This window comes from Adelges cooleyi, unplaced genomic scaffold (genome assembly GCF_023614345.1).
Source record: "Adelges cooleyi isolate 19-005CV unplaced genomic scaffold, UGA_ACOO_1.1 ACOO_flye_CR_arks_rails_tigmint_CR_PRNA_8, whole genome shotgun sequence".
NCBI lineage: Eukaryota > Metazoa > Arthropoda > Insecta > Hemiptera > Adelgidae > Adelges > Adelges cooleyi.
Genome location: NW_026096513.1, coordinates 398,954 through 414,641, shown reverse-complemented (window position 1 = coordinate 414,641; position 15,688 = coordinate 398,954). Strand labels below are relative to the sequence as shown.

General features: G+C 32.6%; 1 protein-coding gene across 2 annotated transcripts; it reads right to left on the bottom strand.

Annotated features, from left to right (window-relative positions):
* Nucleotides 1-3,788: 3,788 nt before the first annotated feature.
* On the bottom strand, nt 3,789-14,016 carry LOC126845835 (uncharacterized). Of its 2 annotated transcripts, none has more exons than XM_050584767.1 (2): nt 13,365-14,016; nt 3,789-4,537 (listed from the first exon to the last, which is right to left on the bottom strand). In XM_050584767.1, exons 1-2 carry the CDS (start codon nt 13,930-13,932, stop codon nt 4,125-4,127), a joined length of 981 nt encoding a protein of 326 aa, XP_050440724.1. In that variant the 5' UTR covers nt 13,933-14,016; the 3' UTR covers nt 3,789-4,124. The 2 variants fall into 2 exon arrangements, with proteins under 2 accessions (XP_050440724.1, XP_050440725.1); XM_050584768.1 differs by lacking the exon at nt 13,365-14,016 and adding an exon at nt 11,301-11,801 and having other exon boundaries at nt 3,789-4,650.
* Nucleotides 14,017-15,688: the final 1,672 nt, after the last annotated feature.

Here is a 15,688-nt window from a genome sequence, read left to right as displayed (position 1 = left end):
ACAGTTATAGCAACTGCTTTTTATTAATACATATTTTTTATTAATGAAGAATGATATTTAATATTTGCTTTAAATTTAATGGTATAATTTCACCGCAGATAAACATGTTTATTAGAATCCACCGTTGAAAATATTATTAATTATGAATTTGTAATCACGTCTAAATTAAAAAAAAAAAAACAATTTTTAGGGGTGGCAAATTTCTTTTGTCCGGGGTCGACAATATACAATGCCGTACTGTGGTACAACTGAAAATTAGCAATATTATAATCGTACAAAATGCAATAAACGTTTGGTATTTAGACAGCTTGCGCACAGGGTTGTCTTGCGAGGGCTGCCCTATGCGTATTTAACCCCTTCGAGTGGCAGCCAGATGCAGCACTATGTGTACACAGACCGACTCGGTTCGACCCCCAATAAGCATAATAATAATATATAATATAATAATATGATGTGCATCGATGGTGTCCGGCCGGCAAAATAAACACCACCGATATTCCTAATGATAATAAACAGTTTTGTATATAATAATAATGTATAAGAGCATATAATAACATCGCAACGAGCGATCGCCGGACAATGATAATTAGGTCGGTGTGATGTTTTCGTTTTGCCTTCATCATAATATCGTTTATGTTAAACCGAGTATACCTATAACTTCCCTCGACGCTTTTACCACATATAACAAAGGCCTACGATATTTATAACAATACATAAGTACTGAATTATAATAATATTATACACGTTGTGCGCTATGCAAAATTGTTTGTTCTGTCTAATCATATTCTTACCGTTTTTTTTTTTCGTTTAAGTACACTTGAAACTATAACCGTTTAACGATAAATGTTGTCTTTGCCCACATATTATGATTGTTAACGTTTACAAACTTGTTCGGGATACGTTTCGAATTATCATCGTTTAATTCAAACGCATATTGCGTTTTATAATAATGTATATTGAATTGAGTGAACGGGTGTGTTTATGGAAATTAAACACTAATACAGTCTGTATCGGAAGTTGTTGTTAATTTGTATTGAACAATATACAACACCTTAGAGTACACTAATTTAAAATATAAAAATGTATTACACATCACTTTTACAAGTGAACCGTTATTTATTTCAAATTTAACGATGGCGGTACACCGCTTTATATTTGTATGTAAAAAGACACGGTCATGCACAGATTATCAAACTTAAGGAATATAATAATTCTGATGGTTCTGCGTTGGTCAATTTCTAAATGCCTGTACCGAAACCATTAATAGTAATAAAATAAAGGCGTGGAGTCCTCTTATAGTTATTGGCAAACGTATGTGTCTTCCGATAATTCGCATGTAGTTTTGGGCATTCAATTTTCTAATATATATATATATATATTATTCTTTTGCAGTGTGGACATGATCGGAGATAAAACCCGCCTTATACATCTTACGATGGTGGCGAAAGCAGAACAGTAGTACCTAGTTCTTATGTAGTTTGTATTAAACATTTAAACGACTACAAGTAGGTATACTGACGGACACTAATATACGTACATATTACATAGCGGTGATGCGCATATGATATGTACCTGTATAGCTGGTTTATATATATATATATATAACATATATGGCCACGAACAATTATAATGGCATTTACTAAGTCATTTCCTGTTGGTTTTAGTTTTTCTCATGGTGTCATTGCGGGTGAAGGGCTATTTTCAATATTATAATAGGTAGAATAATGACCGTGACGATAATAATACCGAAAACGAAAAATAGTGAGCGCATAATATAATATGTACATATATAGGTAGAGATATAAATTAAATTTATTATTCGACAAAAGGCCAAATTTGATTGTAATACCCAATGCACAAAAGGGGTACATAGGCGGTGTTTTATACACGATAACAATGTAATGAAGTTCACGAGAGCGTAAATACATATATAAATATATATATATATATATATGTATAATAATGAATCGTTAGATGATGAGTCGTAGAATCGTTATCTGTGTGCTCTGTGCGCTGCTGAGGTCGTGTGGAGTGTTGCTGCTGTTGCTATATGACTGCTTGTTGGACTGCTGCTGCTGTTGCTGCTGCCTGGGACTGCCGTGAATGCACATAATATAGCTGTTATATTATTTATAGCCCGCAGTTATTATAGTTATCCAAAACTCCAAAGTATGGGGGGGAGGGGGGCGAGAGAAGGCGGCGGTTCCCCTTGCTCTAGCGCCGGGACCGGTCACGATCTGACCGCACCTCGATAACCCCTAATTATCCGGTAGCTCTTTAGTTACCAACAACATTGTAATCGGGGCCAAATGTAATTTGTCCATTTACCGAGCACAATAATTATAACCGAACAGAGAAACGCGTTTATTTTTACCGCTGTTCAGACGCATCATACCTGAGCGCAGGAGATAAATTGTTATAGACAACAGCTGCGGTCCCCGAAAACTTGATTATTAAGATGATTGACAATTATGCGCGAAATCCACGTCGTTCGAAGTACCAGCTCGGAAATGTGTTTGTAAAATTAGCTCCTATAAAGAGTATAATAATCTAATAATAATGATGAAAATAACCTAAGCGTGACAGTGTGTTGTCAGAATAACAGAGGTGACGGCATACATAGCTAAGTTTACTGGTAGAGTTTTAAAATAAAAAGGAACGACATGTTTTGTGCTCTTTTTTTTGTTTTTTTTACGTGACGACTATATTATAATATTGTCTTTTATTGTGGATATATATATATATAGGAAAGTCGACCGAACCGCTTACTCTGGGAACTTTCGATAAAATTAATACAGACCAAAAAAACAGCCACCTCATATACATGCACAAACGATAAGTTAAAAATGTGTTTACTATACATACGCTTGTCAGAGTATTATTTTTATTGTATATTATTGTTATTGTATGACTCGAAATCCTTTTCCTTCTTGCTGTGTTACCCCACCCCCATGTATACCGTGCCGGGCAAGCGCGGGTGCGGAGTAGTGTACATTAGAACGTCGTGTTGCAATCATACCGCGGTGTTTGTGCAAAGATTAAAGGGGTGGGTGCAGATGAAGGAGAAGAAATGTTTATGCAGGGTAAAGCTCTTAGCACCGCACTGCAGCCATCTGGTACCGAAAACGCGTCCCTGAGAGGATTACAAGCTGACGCCGTTGTGTTTTTCTTTTTGGAGGGATAGTGTCGAATCCCAGTGGATATATTCCAATATATTATTGCATCTGACCACCGCAGTATCACAGATTAAACAATATCCTCGCCATGGTTTCAAGTATTAGCTACGAGTGAAAAATACTTCCTAAATTATTATACTTATATTATTTAGAAATAAAGTTTAGGTTTGATTTTTTTTGTTTTGTGTACTCCATGACAGCCAAACGTTAAACTGGATGCGCTCTATAGGCGTATCTTGAGCTAGTTAAAACATAAACTGAATGACGTATAGACTATTGATCTGTCCATAAATATCGAAAAATACACATAGAAAATTAAAGTATTAATAAAAAATGGATTACAAAAAAAAGCACTCATACCGAAACGAAATGGAGCTTTTGAGAACAGCTCTGGTCCCTCTCGACTCTCCAGTATACCTTTGACATTGAAAATTAATTAACAAATAAAAAGTGTAGGTTAAATTAGACTGCTATGTTAAAGCTCAACGACAAATAGCTACGATTAACTGATGATTGACTTAACGTCAGTTAAAAATTAGCTTGACCAAAAAAAGTTTTACATTATTAAATTAAATAATAGAAAACTGTAATTACTTAAGTTTGGTAGCCGTTTTTTATTCAATTTTCTAATATTGATTATAAGGATTTATCGATTTTAAAATACATATTCCTTAAGAGCTTCTATTTCAGAAACACAAATTGTTTTTACATTTATTAAAATTTCTCGCATGTGTGTATCAGCAATTTTGAAAAAACAGTTTTTTTTTCATGTTTACTTAATTTTATTTAGTCTACGTATACATTTATAATGTTACACACAACTGCTACGTTGAACATTTTATTTTTATATTAATTTACAATAAATTATAGTTATAAACAAAAATATCTACATAATTTTAAAAATAACCAATCTTCATTGTAAATCTGTTTTTCGTTACTGATAATATTTTAAATGATCGCGATTGAAACGTTATCCTCCACGCCGTATACGAGGCCCAGCTTGTAGAACATACTGTCAAAAATCTCATTAATGAAAGAATCGATTTCGTCTAGTACATATTGCACCATAGTCGTTTCCGGTGGTATCTGATTGTTGCTCTTTTTGTCCTGAAAATCTTCATTTAATTTATGTGTATAAAATGTGCTCCCTTTTTTGAGTGACGGTAGGTTGCAATAAAGGTCGACAAATCTATCTATATTTAAGTGAAAAACCCTTATGAAATATTTGCTTATGTTTTTTATTTCGAGATCGACCACGTCCTCGTCAATACCGTGTTTGGACAATTTCGACAACGTGTTTGGCTTTAAAGTTGAAGTAAACTCGGTCAATTTTCGAGTGGCGAGTACTATATTTTGGTTAGGTTTCGTTTGCGGACCTATCGAGTAAATAAAGTCCAACGCGTGTGTCATGCATTTGAACCTCGGCCAAGCGATGTAGAGTTTGGTCAGCAGCGAATGAAAACAATGGAAATACCTCGGATGTGACGATTCGGGCGTTTTACTTTCGTTGCGATAGCTGTGGTGTTTGTCCTCTTTTTTTTCGTCTCGGCAAACCCGTATTAATTGTTGTATCAAAGCCCTGTACTTTTCAATAACCTCGGCGTACTTACACCTGAGTACAGTCCAGATCTGATCGTATCTCTGCAACACGTTGATTTCGTCGACCGGATTCCGGTTCGACGACATGGCTTCGTAGATTTCGGACATGGGATCAATGAGTGTTTTTTCGTTATTAATTGTGTACGTTTCGATAATTTTAACGTCGCTCATTAACCGCCATCCCGAATGACGCAACAACATGTTTAATTTGTCAGCTAGTTCCGGTTTTTGTAATTCGGTCATAAACGACACAACGCGTGTAAAACACATTACAGCAACCCAAACTAGTATTAAAAACAACGTATACATTTTCATTGTAGTAGCGTCTTAAAAACAGATCACGGTAGCACTATCCGTTGAAAACCTTCGACTAAAGCACACAACGTTCAATAATTAATTAAATATTAATAGTTGTTTAAACATGTCAAAACTATTTGTCGTTAATATTGACCTAGCTGTGTCCCAATACCACTATGCTCCGTCCCCACTATGCTTCGACCCCACTATAATGGTTTTTAAAAGTATGACGCGTTACGTCGATACACAGGAAAAAAATGGATTATAGTAAATAATTAGAATTACTCTGGAATCTCTTATAATATGGTTGCGCCAACATTATCATTTTATTGAGAATTACCAAACTTTTAACTTAGGTCAACCGTGATCGCTTAGGCGGTACAAATTATAGTTATATTTATTTAATTTGTAAGGTGGAATTTAATAGAATTATTTAATTTTTACACATAGATCTGGTAAAGGTAAATTAATTAATGAATTAACTTCAACATTATAGTATAATAATACCGCTATTATTTATGGTAATTTATCTTTACCTGATCAATGTGTAAAAATCAATTAATTTTTCTAAATTCCCCCTTAAAAATTTAAAAAATAATAATTTATTAATTAATATTTTGTTATAAAACAGTTTTATGCTAAATTTTTAAACACTTCAAATTAAAACCATACGATTTTAATACACATTTATAACAAGAAGATCTACTTAAAACCTTGCAACTTTTTTGTGACTAAGGTAGGAATTTAATACATGCTGGTCTACAAAATTTTATGCCACAGAAGTTATCTCTATGAAATCATTGTTTTAAAATACATTTTTTTTTCTATATAATATAATTCTAATTTATATTTTTTACAATCTTATATGGTAAGTCCAACCTTATAATATAGTTGGTATTAGGTAGATGCAACTAAAATATTTAGTCAATCCTGCTATATTATATAGTTGCTTTAGCTATATATAATTAACTACATACTTTAGTAAAAAATACCAAACAATTTAAAATTATTTCATATTTTGGTACATCTTAACAGTTAATTAAAAACTCAGTCATTAAATAATATTGATAATAATAATAATTCATAATAATATAAATACAAACAAAACTAAAAATCAAATATTAGATAAAAACTTTTTTCAAAAAATAAAAATGTAATACCACATAGAGAACTTTTTTACATTAGAAGCACTAACCTAACATATAAAATAATGTACATTGAACCTTGTCCCCATAAAATCACTCAAATATTTTATTTAATAACAAATTATATTTTTGTAATAAACATAGACGTTTTGTGCCTAATGCTATAGATTTCGACATAGATAGTAACTTTTTGTTCTAAAAGTAAATCGATTATCATGAGTTCAATCAAAGGGTACAAAAAACTTAATTAGTCAAATTTACAATTAACAATTACCAAAAATGTATCATTAAACCATTGTATCTACAACACAAATTAACAAGATAAAATGTCTAGTAAAGCGTATACAATACTCACTAAAGTCGAACATTGATATTTTCACTTTGCAAAAAAAATCAATCCTAGTTTAAAAAATTGGTAAAAAATAAAACACAAAAAATACTATTACTTCTACCTCAACGATACATGATATTCAAATACGTCATTTTCTCTGAAATTTATTGGAAACATTATTCGAGCAAAACAAAAAAAGATTTCAGTCGTCTTGTTGGTAGCAAAAAATCTTTTAAAAAATAATGTGTAAAGCTCAATGACAAAAAGTTACGATTAACAGCGATTAACTAATGATCCTAGGCTTTCATCAACTAAGACTTAGCTAAAAGTTTACCCAATTGTATTAGTACAGGACGTAAGTAAGGTGAACTCAAGCCTACATTTATTACTAGTTTACAAGTGAATATATTATAACACATAAAATATTAATTTTATTATAAGAAATATATATATCTGCTGAAATTCTATTTAAAAAAATATTATGATATCGCAGAATGCTAATTTATATTTGTAGAAGTTATTGACGTTAAATTATTATAATGTACTTAACATCAATTAAAAATTAGCAAAATTCATCATATTGATTAACAGGCTTATAATAAGGAGCCAGAAACTTCTATTCACGGTAAATTTTATTTATTGGCTTATAAGGATTTATGGTTTTCAAAATACATGTTTTCTTGACAGCTTTTAGCTGTTCTGTAACATGAATTGTATATTATGTTTATTAAAATTTGTCAAACCATTTGTCTGATGGCGATTGAGTTCAAACAGTTCGTTTTCGTAATGTTTACTTAAAACAATTCAGTATACGTGTACCTACATGTTGTGCACATGCCACGTTGAACATTTTATTTACTAATAATAATAATAATAATTTCGATACTGATAATATTTTAAAAGACCCGGATTGAAACGTTATCCTCCACACCGTATACGAGGCCCAGATTATAGAACAAACTACCGAAGATTTCATCAATGAAAGAATCAATTTCGTCTAGTGCATATTGCAATATAGTCGTTTCTCGTGGTATCAAATTTTTGCTCTTTTTGCTCTCAAAATTTATATGCAACATATTATTATGTGTATTCCATTCTTTGAGTGACGGAAAGTGGCAATAATGGTCGACAAACCTATCTATGTTTGAGTGAAAAACCCTTATAAAATATTTGCTTATGTTTTTTATTTCGAGATCGACCACGTCCTCGTCAATACCGTGTGTGGACAATTTCGACAACGTGTTTGGCTTTAAAGTTGAAGTAAACTCGGTCAATTTTCGGGTGGCGATTGCTATAGTTTGGTTAGGTTTCGTTTGCGGACCTATCGAGTAAATAAAGTCCAACGCGTGTGTCATGCATTTGAACCTCGGCCAAGCGATGTAGAGTTTGGTCAGCAGCGAATGAAAACAATGGAAATACCTCGGATGTGACGATTCGGGCGTTTTACCATCGTTGCGATAGCTGTGGTATTGGTCTTCTATTTTTTCATCTCGGCAGACCCGTATTAATTGTCGTATCAAAGCCCTGTACTTTTCAATAACCTCGGCGTACTTACACCTGAGTACAGTCCAGATCTGATCGTATCTCTGCAACACGTTGATTTCGTCGACCGGATTCCGGTTCGACGACATGGCTTCGTAGATTTCGGACATGGGATCAATGAGTGCTTTGTTTTTTCGTTATTAATTGTGTACGTTTCTATAATTTTAACGTCGCTCATTGACTGCCATCCCGGATGACGCAACAACATGTTTAATTTGCCAGCGAGTTCCGTTTTTTGTAATTCGGTCATATAAACGACACAACGCGTGTAAAACACATTACAGCAACCCAAACTAGTATTGAAAACAACGTATACATTTTCATTGTAGTAGCGTCTTAAAAACAGATCACGGTAGCACTATCCGTTGAAAACCTTCGACTAAAGCACACAACGTTCAATAATTAATTAAATATTAATAGTTGTTTAAACATGTCAAAACTATTTGTCGTTAATATTGACCTAGCTGTGTCCCAATACCACTATGTTCCGTCCCCACTATGCTTCGACCCCACTATAATGGTTTTTAAAAGTATGACGCGTTACGTCGATACACAGGAAAAAAATGGATTATAGTAAATAATTAGAATTACTCTGGAATCTCTTATAATATGGTTGCGCCAACATTATCATTTTATTGAGAATTACCAAACTTTTAACTCAGGTCAACCGTGATCGCTTAGGCGGTACAAATTATAGTTATATTTATTTAATTTGTAAGGTGGAATTTAATAGAATTATTTAATTTTTACACATAGATCTGGTAAAGGTAAATTAATTAATGAATTAACTTCAACATTATAGTATAATAATATCGCTATTTTTTATGGTAATTTATCTTTACCTGATCAATGTGTAAAAATCAATTAATTTTTCTAAATTCCCCCTTAAAAATTTTAAAAATAATAATTTATTAATTAATATTTTGTATTTTATAAAAACAGTTTTATGCTAAATTTTTAAACACTTCAAATTAAAACCATACGATTTTAATACACATTTATAACAAGAAGATCTACTTAAAACCTTGCAACTTTTTTGTGACTAAGGTAGGAATTTAATACATGCTGGTCTACAAAATTTTATGCCACAGAAGTTATCTCTATGAAATCATTGTTTTAAAATACATTTTTTTTTTCTATATAATATAATTCTAATTTATATTTTTTACAATCTTATATGGTAAGTCCAACCTAATAATATAGTTGGTATTAGGTAGATGCAACTAAAATATTTAGTCAATCCTGCTATATTATATAGTTGCTTTAGCTATATATAATTAACTACATACTTTAGTAAAAAATACCAAACAAATTAAAATTATTTCATATTTTGGTACATCTTAACAGTTAATTAAAAACTCATTCATTAAATAATATTGATAATAATAATAATTCATAATAATATAAATACAAACAAAACTAAAAATAAAATATTAGATTAAAACTTTTTTCAAAAAATAAAAATGTAATACCACATAGAGAACTTTTTTACATTAGAAGCACTAACCTAACATATAAAATAATGTACATTGAACCTTGTCCCCATAAAATCACTCAAATATTTTATTTAATAACAAATTATATTTTTGTAATAAACATAGACGTTTTGTGCCTAATGCTATAGATTTCGACATAGATATCTATGTTTTTGTTCTAAAAGTAAATCGATTATCATGAGTTCAATCAAAGGGTACAAAAAACTTAATTAGTCAAAATTACAATAAACAATTACCAAAAATGTATCATTAAACCATTGTATCTACAACACAAATTAACAAGATAAAATGTCTAGTAAAGCGTATTCAATACTCACTAAAGTCGAACATTGATATTTTCACTTTGCAAAAAAAAATCAATCCTAGTTTAAAAAAATTGGTAAAAAATAAAACACAAAAAATACTATTACTTCTACCTCAACGATACATGATATTCAAATACGTCATTTTCTCTGAAATTTATTGAAAACATTATTCGAGCAAAACAAAAAAAGATTTCAGTCGTCTTGTTGGTAGCAAAAAATCTTTTAAAAAATAATGTGTAAAGCTCAATGACAAAAAGTTACGACTAACAGCGATTAACCAATGATCCTAGGCTTTCATCAACTAAGACTTAGCTAAAAGTTTACCCAATTGTATTAGTACAGGACGTAAGTAAGGTGAACTCAAGCCTACATTTATTACTAGTTTACAAGTGAATATATTATAACACATAAAATATTAATTTTATTATAAGAAATATATATATCTGCTGAAATTCTATTTAAAAAAATATTATGATATCGCAGAATGCTAATTTATATTTGTAGAAGTTATTGACGTTAAATTATTATAATGTACTTAACATCAATTAAAAATTAGCAAAATTCATCATATTGATTAACAGGCTTATAATAAGGAGCCAGAAACTTCTATTCACGGTAAATTTTATTTATTGGCTTATAAGGATTTATGGTTTTCAAAATACATGTTTTCTTGACAGCTTTTAGCTGTTCTGTAACATAAATTGTATATTATGTTTATTAAAATTTGTCAAGCCATTTGTCTGATGGCGATTGAGTTTAAACAGTTCGTTTTCGTAATGTTTACTTAAAATAATTCAGTATACGTGTACCTACATGTTATGCACATGCCACGTTGAACATTTTATTTACTAATAATAATAATAATAATTTCGATACTGATAATATTTTAAAAGACCCGGATTGAAACGTTATCCTCCACACCGTATACGAGGCCCAGATTATAGAACAAACCACCGAAGATTTCATCAATGAAAGAATCAATTTCGTCTAGTGCATATTGCAATATAGTCGTTTCTCGTGGTATCAAATTTTTGCTCTTTTTGCTCTCAAAATTTATATGCAACATATTATTATGTGTATTCCATTCTTTGAGTGACGGAAAGTGGCAATAATGGTCGACAAACCTATCTATGTTTGAGTGAAAAACCCTTATAAAATATTTGCTTATGTTTTTTATTTCGAGATCGACCACGTCCTCGTCAATACCGTGTGCGGACAATTTCGACAACGTGTTTGGCTTTAAAGTTGAAGTAAACTCGGTCAATTTTCGGGTGGCGATTGCTATAGTTTGGTTAGGTTTCGTTTGCGGACCTATCGAGTAAATAAAGTCCAACGCGTGTGTCATGCATTTGAACCTCGGCCAAGCGATGTAGAGTTTTGTCAGCAGCGAATGAAAACAATGGAAATACCTCGGATGTGACGATTCGGGCGTTTTACCATCGTTGCGATAGCTGTGGTATTGGTCTTCTATTTTTTCATCTCGGCAGACCCGTATTAATTGTCGTATCAAAGCCCTGTACTTTTCAATAACCTCGGCGTACTTACACCTGAGTACAGTCCAGATCTGATCGTATCTCTGCAACACGTTGATTTCGTCGACCGGATTCCGGTTCGACGACATGGCTTCGTAGATTTCGGACATGGGATCAATGAGTGCTTTGTGTTTTTCGTTATTAATTGTGTACGTTTCTATAATTTTAACGTCGCTCATTGACTGCCATCCCGGATGACGCAACAACATGTTTAAATTGCCAGCGAGTTCCGTTTTTTGTAATTCGGTCATAATAAATGACACAACGTGTGTAAAACACATTACAGCAACCCAAACTAATATTGAAATCAACGTATGCAAATTCATTATGGTAGCTTAAAAAAAAAGCAAAACACGGTAGCACAATTGGATGAAAACCTTCGACTGAAGCTCACAGTGTTGATAAATTTAATTGAAATTTGTATTTGTTTAAACATGCTAAAATTATTTGCCAATAAAATTCTCGTCGAGCACTTTATTTGTTAAGCATGTCGTGTTACGGCGATAACGTTGTTTAAAAATATCTATAATTGTACTCAGATGTACAAATACACATGCAGGTATGACAAATGAAGCAATATATGATTTTTTCAATAAAAAACACTTGTATCTTTTATATTGTCGTCCCGTCACAGAATCTACCGCGTTAACAAATATATATACATTGATTCAAAAAAATAGTTTGTTACTACCCCCTGCAATCTGTATCGTTTGAAAAAAAGAAAAAATGCTTAAAATTGCAACCTTCCAGGACAACACTAAGTGGTTATTATAGAGCCATATTATTCCTATTCGATTAGCACATAAAAATACATTTTTCATTAAAACCGCCGTAACATTAAAATTATAAATATTAAAAAAAAAAAAGATTTTGAGAGCTGACATTTGTACCATTCAACAAAAAGTTCTAAAAGTAAATAGAATATTATGAGGTCTACCTAAGTTTGCGATAGTGCTATTTGAAGTTATATAGAACGTTTTTGCACTGAATAAGTACTTTGATTCTTAACGTATTGTGCTCTTTAATAGCTAAAGAAACGCGCCGTAAAATTCATAGTTTATTAAAGACGAAAAAATGAATTTTACAAAAAGACTCGCATCAAAACTTTTGGATATAATTTGTAGTTTTTCTGCGTTTTTTAATTAGGTACAATAACATAGAGTTAGTCAAATTAACAATAAACTAACGAAAAATTGTAACTATTTACAGGTTACATATGTTATTTATTGATTTCTAAGAATTTATTGATTTTAAAGTACATATTTTTTTAACAGGTATTGTTTCAGCAACGCAAATGGATTTATGTTTAATAAAAAAATTTAAATCTGCGTGAGCGATTTTGCTTAAACAGTTCATTTTTTTTATGTTTACTTAATTTTATTTAGACTACGTGTACATGAATAATGGTACTCACACCTGCTACGTTGAACATTCTATTTTAATATCAATTTACAATAAATTATAGTTTTCAACAAAAATATCTACATAATTTAAAAAATAACCAATCTTCATTGTAAATCTGTTTTTCGTTACTGATAATATTTTAAATGATTCCGATTGAAACGTTATCCCTTACGCCGTACACGAGACCCAGCTTGTAGAACATACTGTCAAAGATCTCACCAATGAAAGAATCGATTTCGTCTAGTGCATATTGCAATATAGTCGTTTCTCGTGGTATCAGATTGTTGCGCCTTTTGTTCTCAAAATCTTCTTTAATATTCGGTGCATTCCATACTTCCGAAAAGTGGCAATGATGGGTGACAAACCAATCTATGTTTGAGTGATGTACATCTTTGAAATATTTGCTAATGTTTTTTATTTCGAGATCGACCACGTCCTCGTCAATACCGTGTGTGGACAATTTCGACAACGTGTTTGGCTTTAAAGTTGAAGTAAACTCGGTCAATTTTCGAGTGGCGAGTACTATATTTTGGTTAGGTTTCAACTTCGGACCTATCGAGTAAATAAAGTCCAACGCGTGTGTCATGCATTTAAACCTCGGCCAAGCGATATAGAGTTTGGTCAGCAGCGAATGAAAACAATCGAAGTACCTTGGATGTGACGGTTCGGGCGTTTTACCATCGTTGCGATAGCTGAGTAATTGCTGGTATTTGTCTTCTTTTTTTTCGTTACGGCAAATCTGTATTAATTGTCGTATCACAGCCCTGTAATTTTCAAGCACCTCGGCGTACTTACACCTGAGTACAGTCCAGATCTGATCGTATCTCCGCAACACGTTGATTTCGTCGACCGGATTCCGGTTCGACGACATGGCTTCGTAGATTTCGGACATGGGATCAATGATTGCTTCGTGTTTTTCGTTATTAATTGTGTACGTTTCTATGATATTCACGTTGCTCATTAACCGCCATCCCGAATGACGCAACAACATGTTTAATTTGTCAACTAGTTCCCGTTTTGGCAATTCGGTTATAACCGACACAACGCGTGCAAAACACATTACAGCAACCCAAACTAGTATTGAAATCAACGTATGCAAATTCATTATGGTAGCGTCTCAAAAAACAGAACACGGTTGCACTATTCGATGAAAACCTTCGACTAAAGCTCACAGTGTTGATACATTTAATTAAAACTTGTATTTCATTAAACATGTCAAAATTATTTACCAATAAAATTCTCGTCGAGAATAACAAATAAAGTGTATTTGTTAAGCATGACGTGTTACGTCGATAACGTTATTTAAAAGTAATGCGTTTTTTTTTTTCATTTTTCCAAGTAGAACGCTTAATACATAGTTTAGAAATAACGACTATTTTAACATTTTTAAATGACTGTAACTTTTCAAAAATGAATTTTTTGTCCGTCTTGCCCTCCGGAATATTGTTCTCTTTTAATTGTTTTAATTGGTGCTTTTTTACTCTGAAACCAAATTTTATTTTCAGTCGGCGTAAGTATGTTTTTACCACTTAAAATCAGTTTTTTGAGCATGACGCATTACGTCAATAACGTTATTTAAAAATAAATGTAATCGAAAAGGAATGCATGTAGGACAAAGTTAAGCTAAACGAACGCGTGCAAAAGCTTTAAAGAATAATCACGTTGATTGGTAATAGACAGAATAGTTGTTCGAGTCTGAGTATCTGTGAATCTGGTTTAATTTGAAGTTTGAACTGCCATTTATAATTGGAATCAACATTATATTGAATCAATAAACTTGGAACCAATAATTCGGGAATCCTTTTTTACATGGAAACGATAAACCTTGAAACGATAAACTCGGAATCAATCATTTTTTTTTTAACAATTTTTTCTATTCGACTCTGTTGTGAGTCCAAATAAGTCCCGAGTCACTCGGTATCAAGCAGTCGCTCAGTCGCTTCAACTAAAAAAGCAAAATAAAGAAAAAATGTCCACTCTTTTTCTATCTAGGAAAAGAGGTCTAAATTTTTTCGAGTCGCCTAGATGAAGCTTATGTTCCTGTCGGCGGCCTAAACATAGTCCGTGCTCCGTTTCTGAATTATTTTATATTATTGTTATGAATATAACTAATAATTCTACACATCATACAGGCTATAATACATATTATGCATGCGTAGAAGTAAAACCGTGTTAAGATAAGAGGACAAATATATCTCGGATGTGTGGTAGCCAGGACTTTGTGTTTACCGAGAAATCAGTTTACCGGCACCGGATCAAAGTGGCTCTAGACGAGGTGCGTGCTGATCCGACTCTTGGCGTTCCATCCGGTCGCGCGAAAATCAAAAGCCGACCTTCCGCCGTCGCCGTAATCCGGCACCCTTTCGCGCCCTCGTCAGCCCTTTGCGCCGGCTAAATTGTTTTCCTTTTGCTGCCGCGTGACACGCGTAAGTGTGCAAAAGGGGATGAAATGTATTATTATATACACCTACCGCCGTTTTCCTAACCGGTCGCCGTGTCGTCGTCGCTCCCTTCGCTTTACGCACACACTTTGTCTTGAAATTAAATAACGGCTGTGCGTTCTCCTGAGTCGTGTATAGGCTTGTGTATCACGACAACGGTGTTTAAGTCCGGGCCCGCGTTCGTGTGTGTGTATACAAATATGATAACAACATATATATATACAATAATATAAATATTATATTAGCTGTACCACCTACCCTTGTATAATATGTACGCGCTTTGGAGCACAACTCGATTTATAACGCCCGCCGCCGTTGTCTGTCAAAGTGACACGACCGCCGACGTTTCGCATGGGGCATACATAAAAGAAAGTTTATCGATTATTATTATTATTAGGTATGCGTACAATATTTTTAATG

Coding starts and splice junctions, on each gene's coding strand:
- LOC126845835 (XM_050584767.1), bottom strand. CDS start 13,932: ATGAATTTGCATACGTTGATTTCAATACTAGTTTGGGTTGCTGTAATG. Junction 4,538..13,364: donor GATAGGTCCGAAGTTGAAAC/CTAACCAAAATA, acceptor CGCAAACGAAAC/CTAACCAAAATATAGTACTC.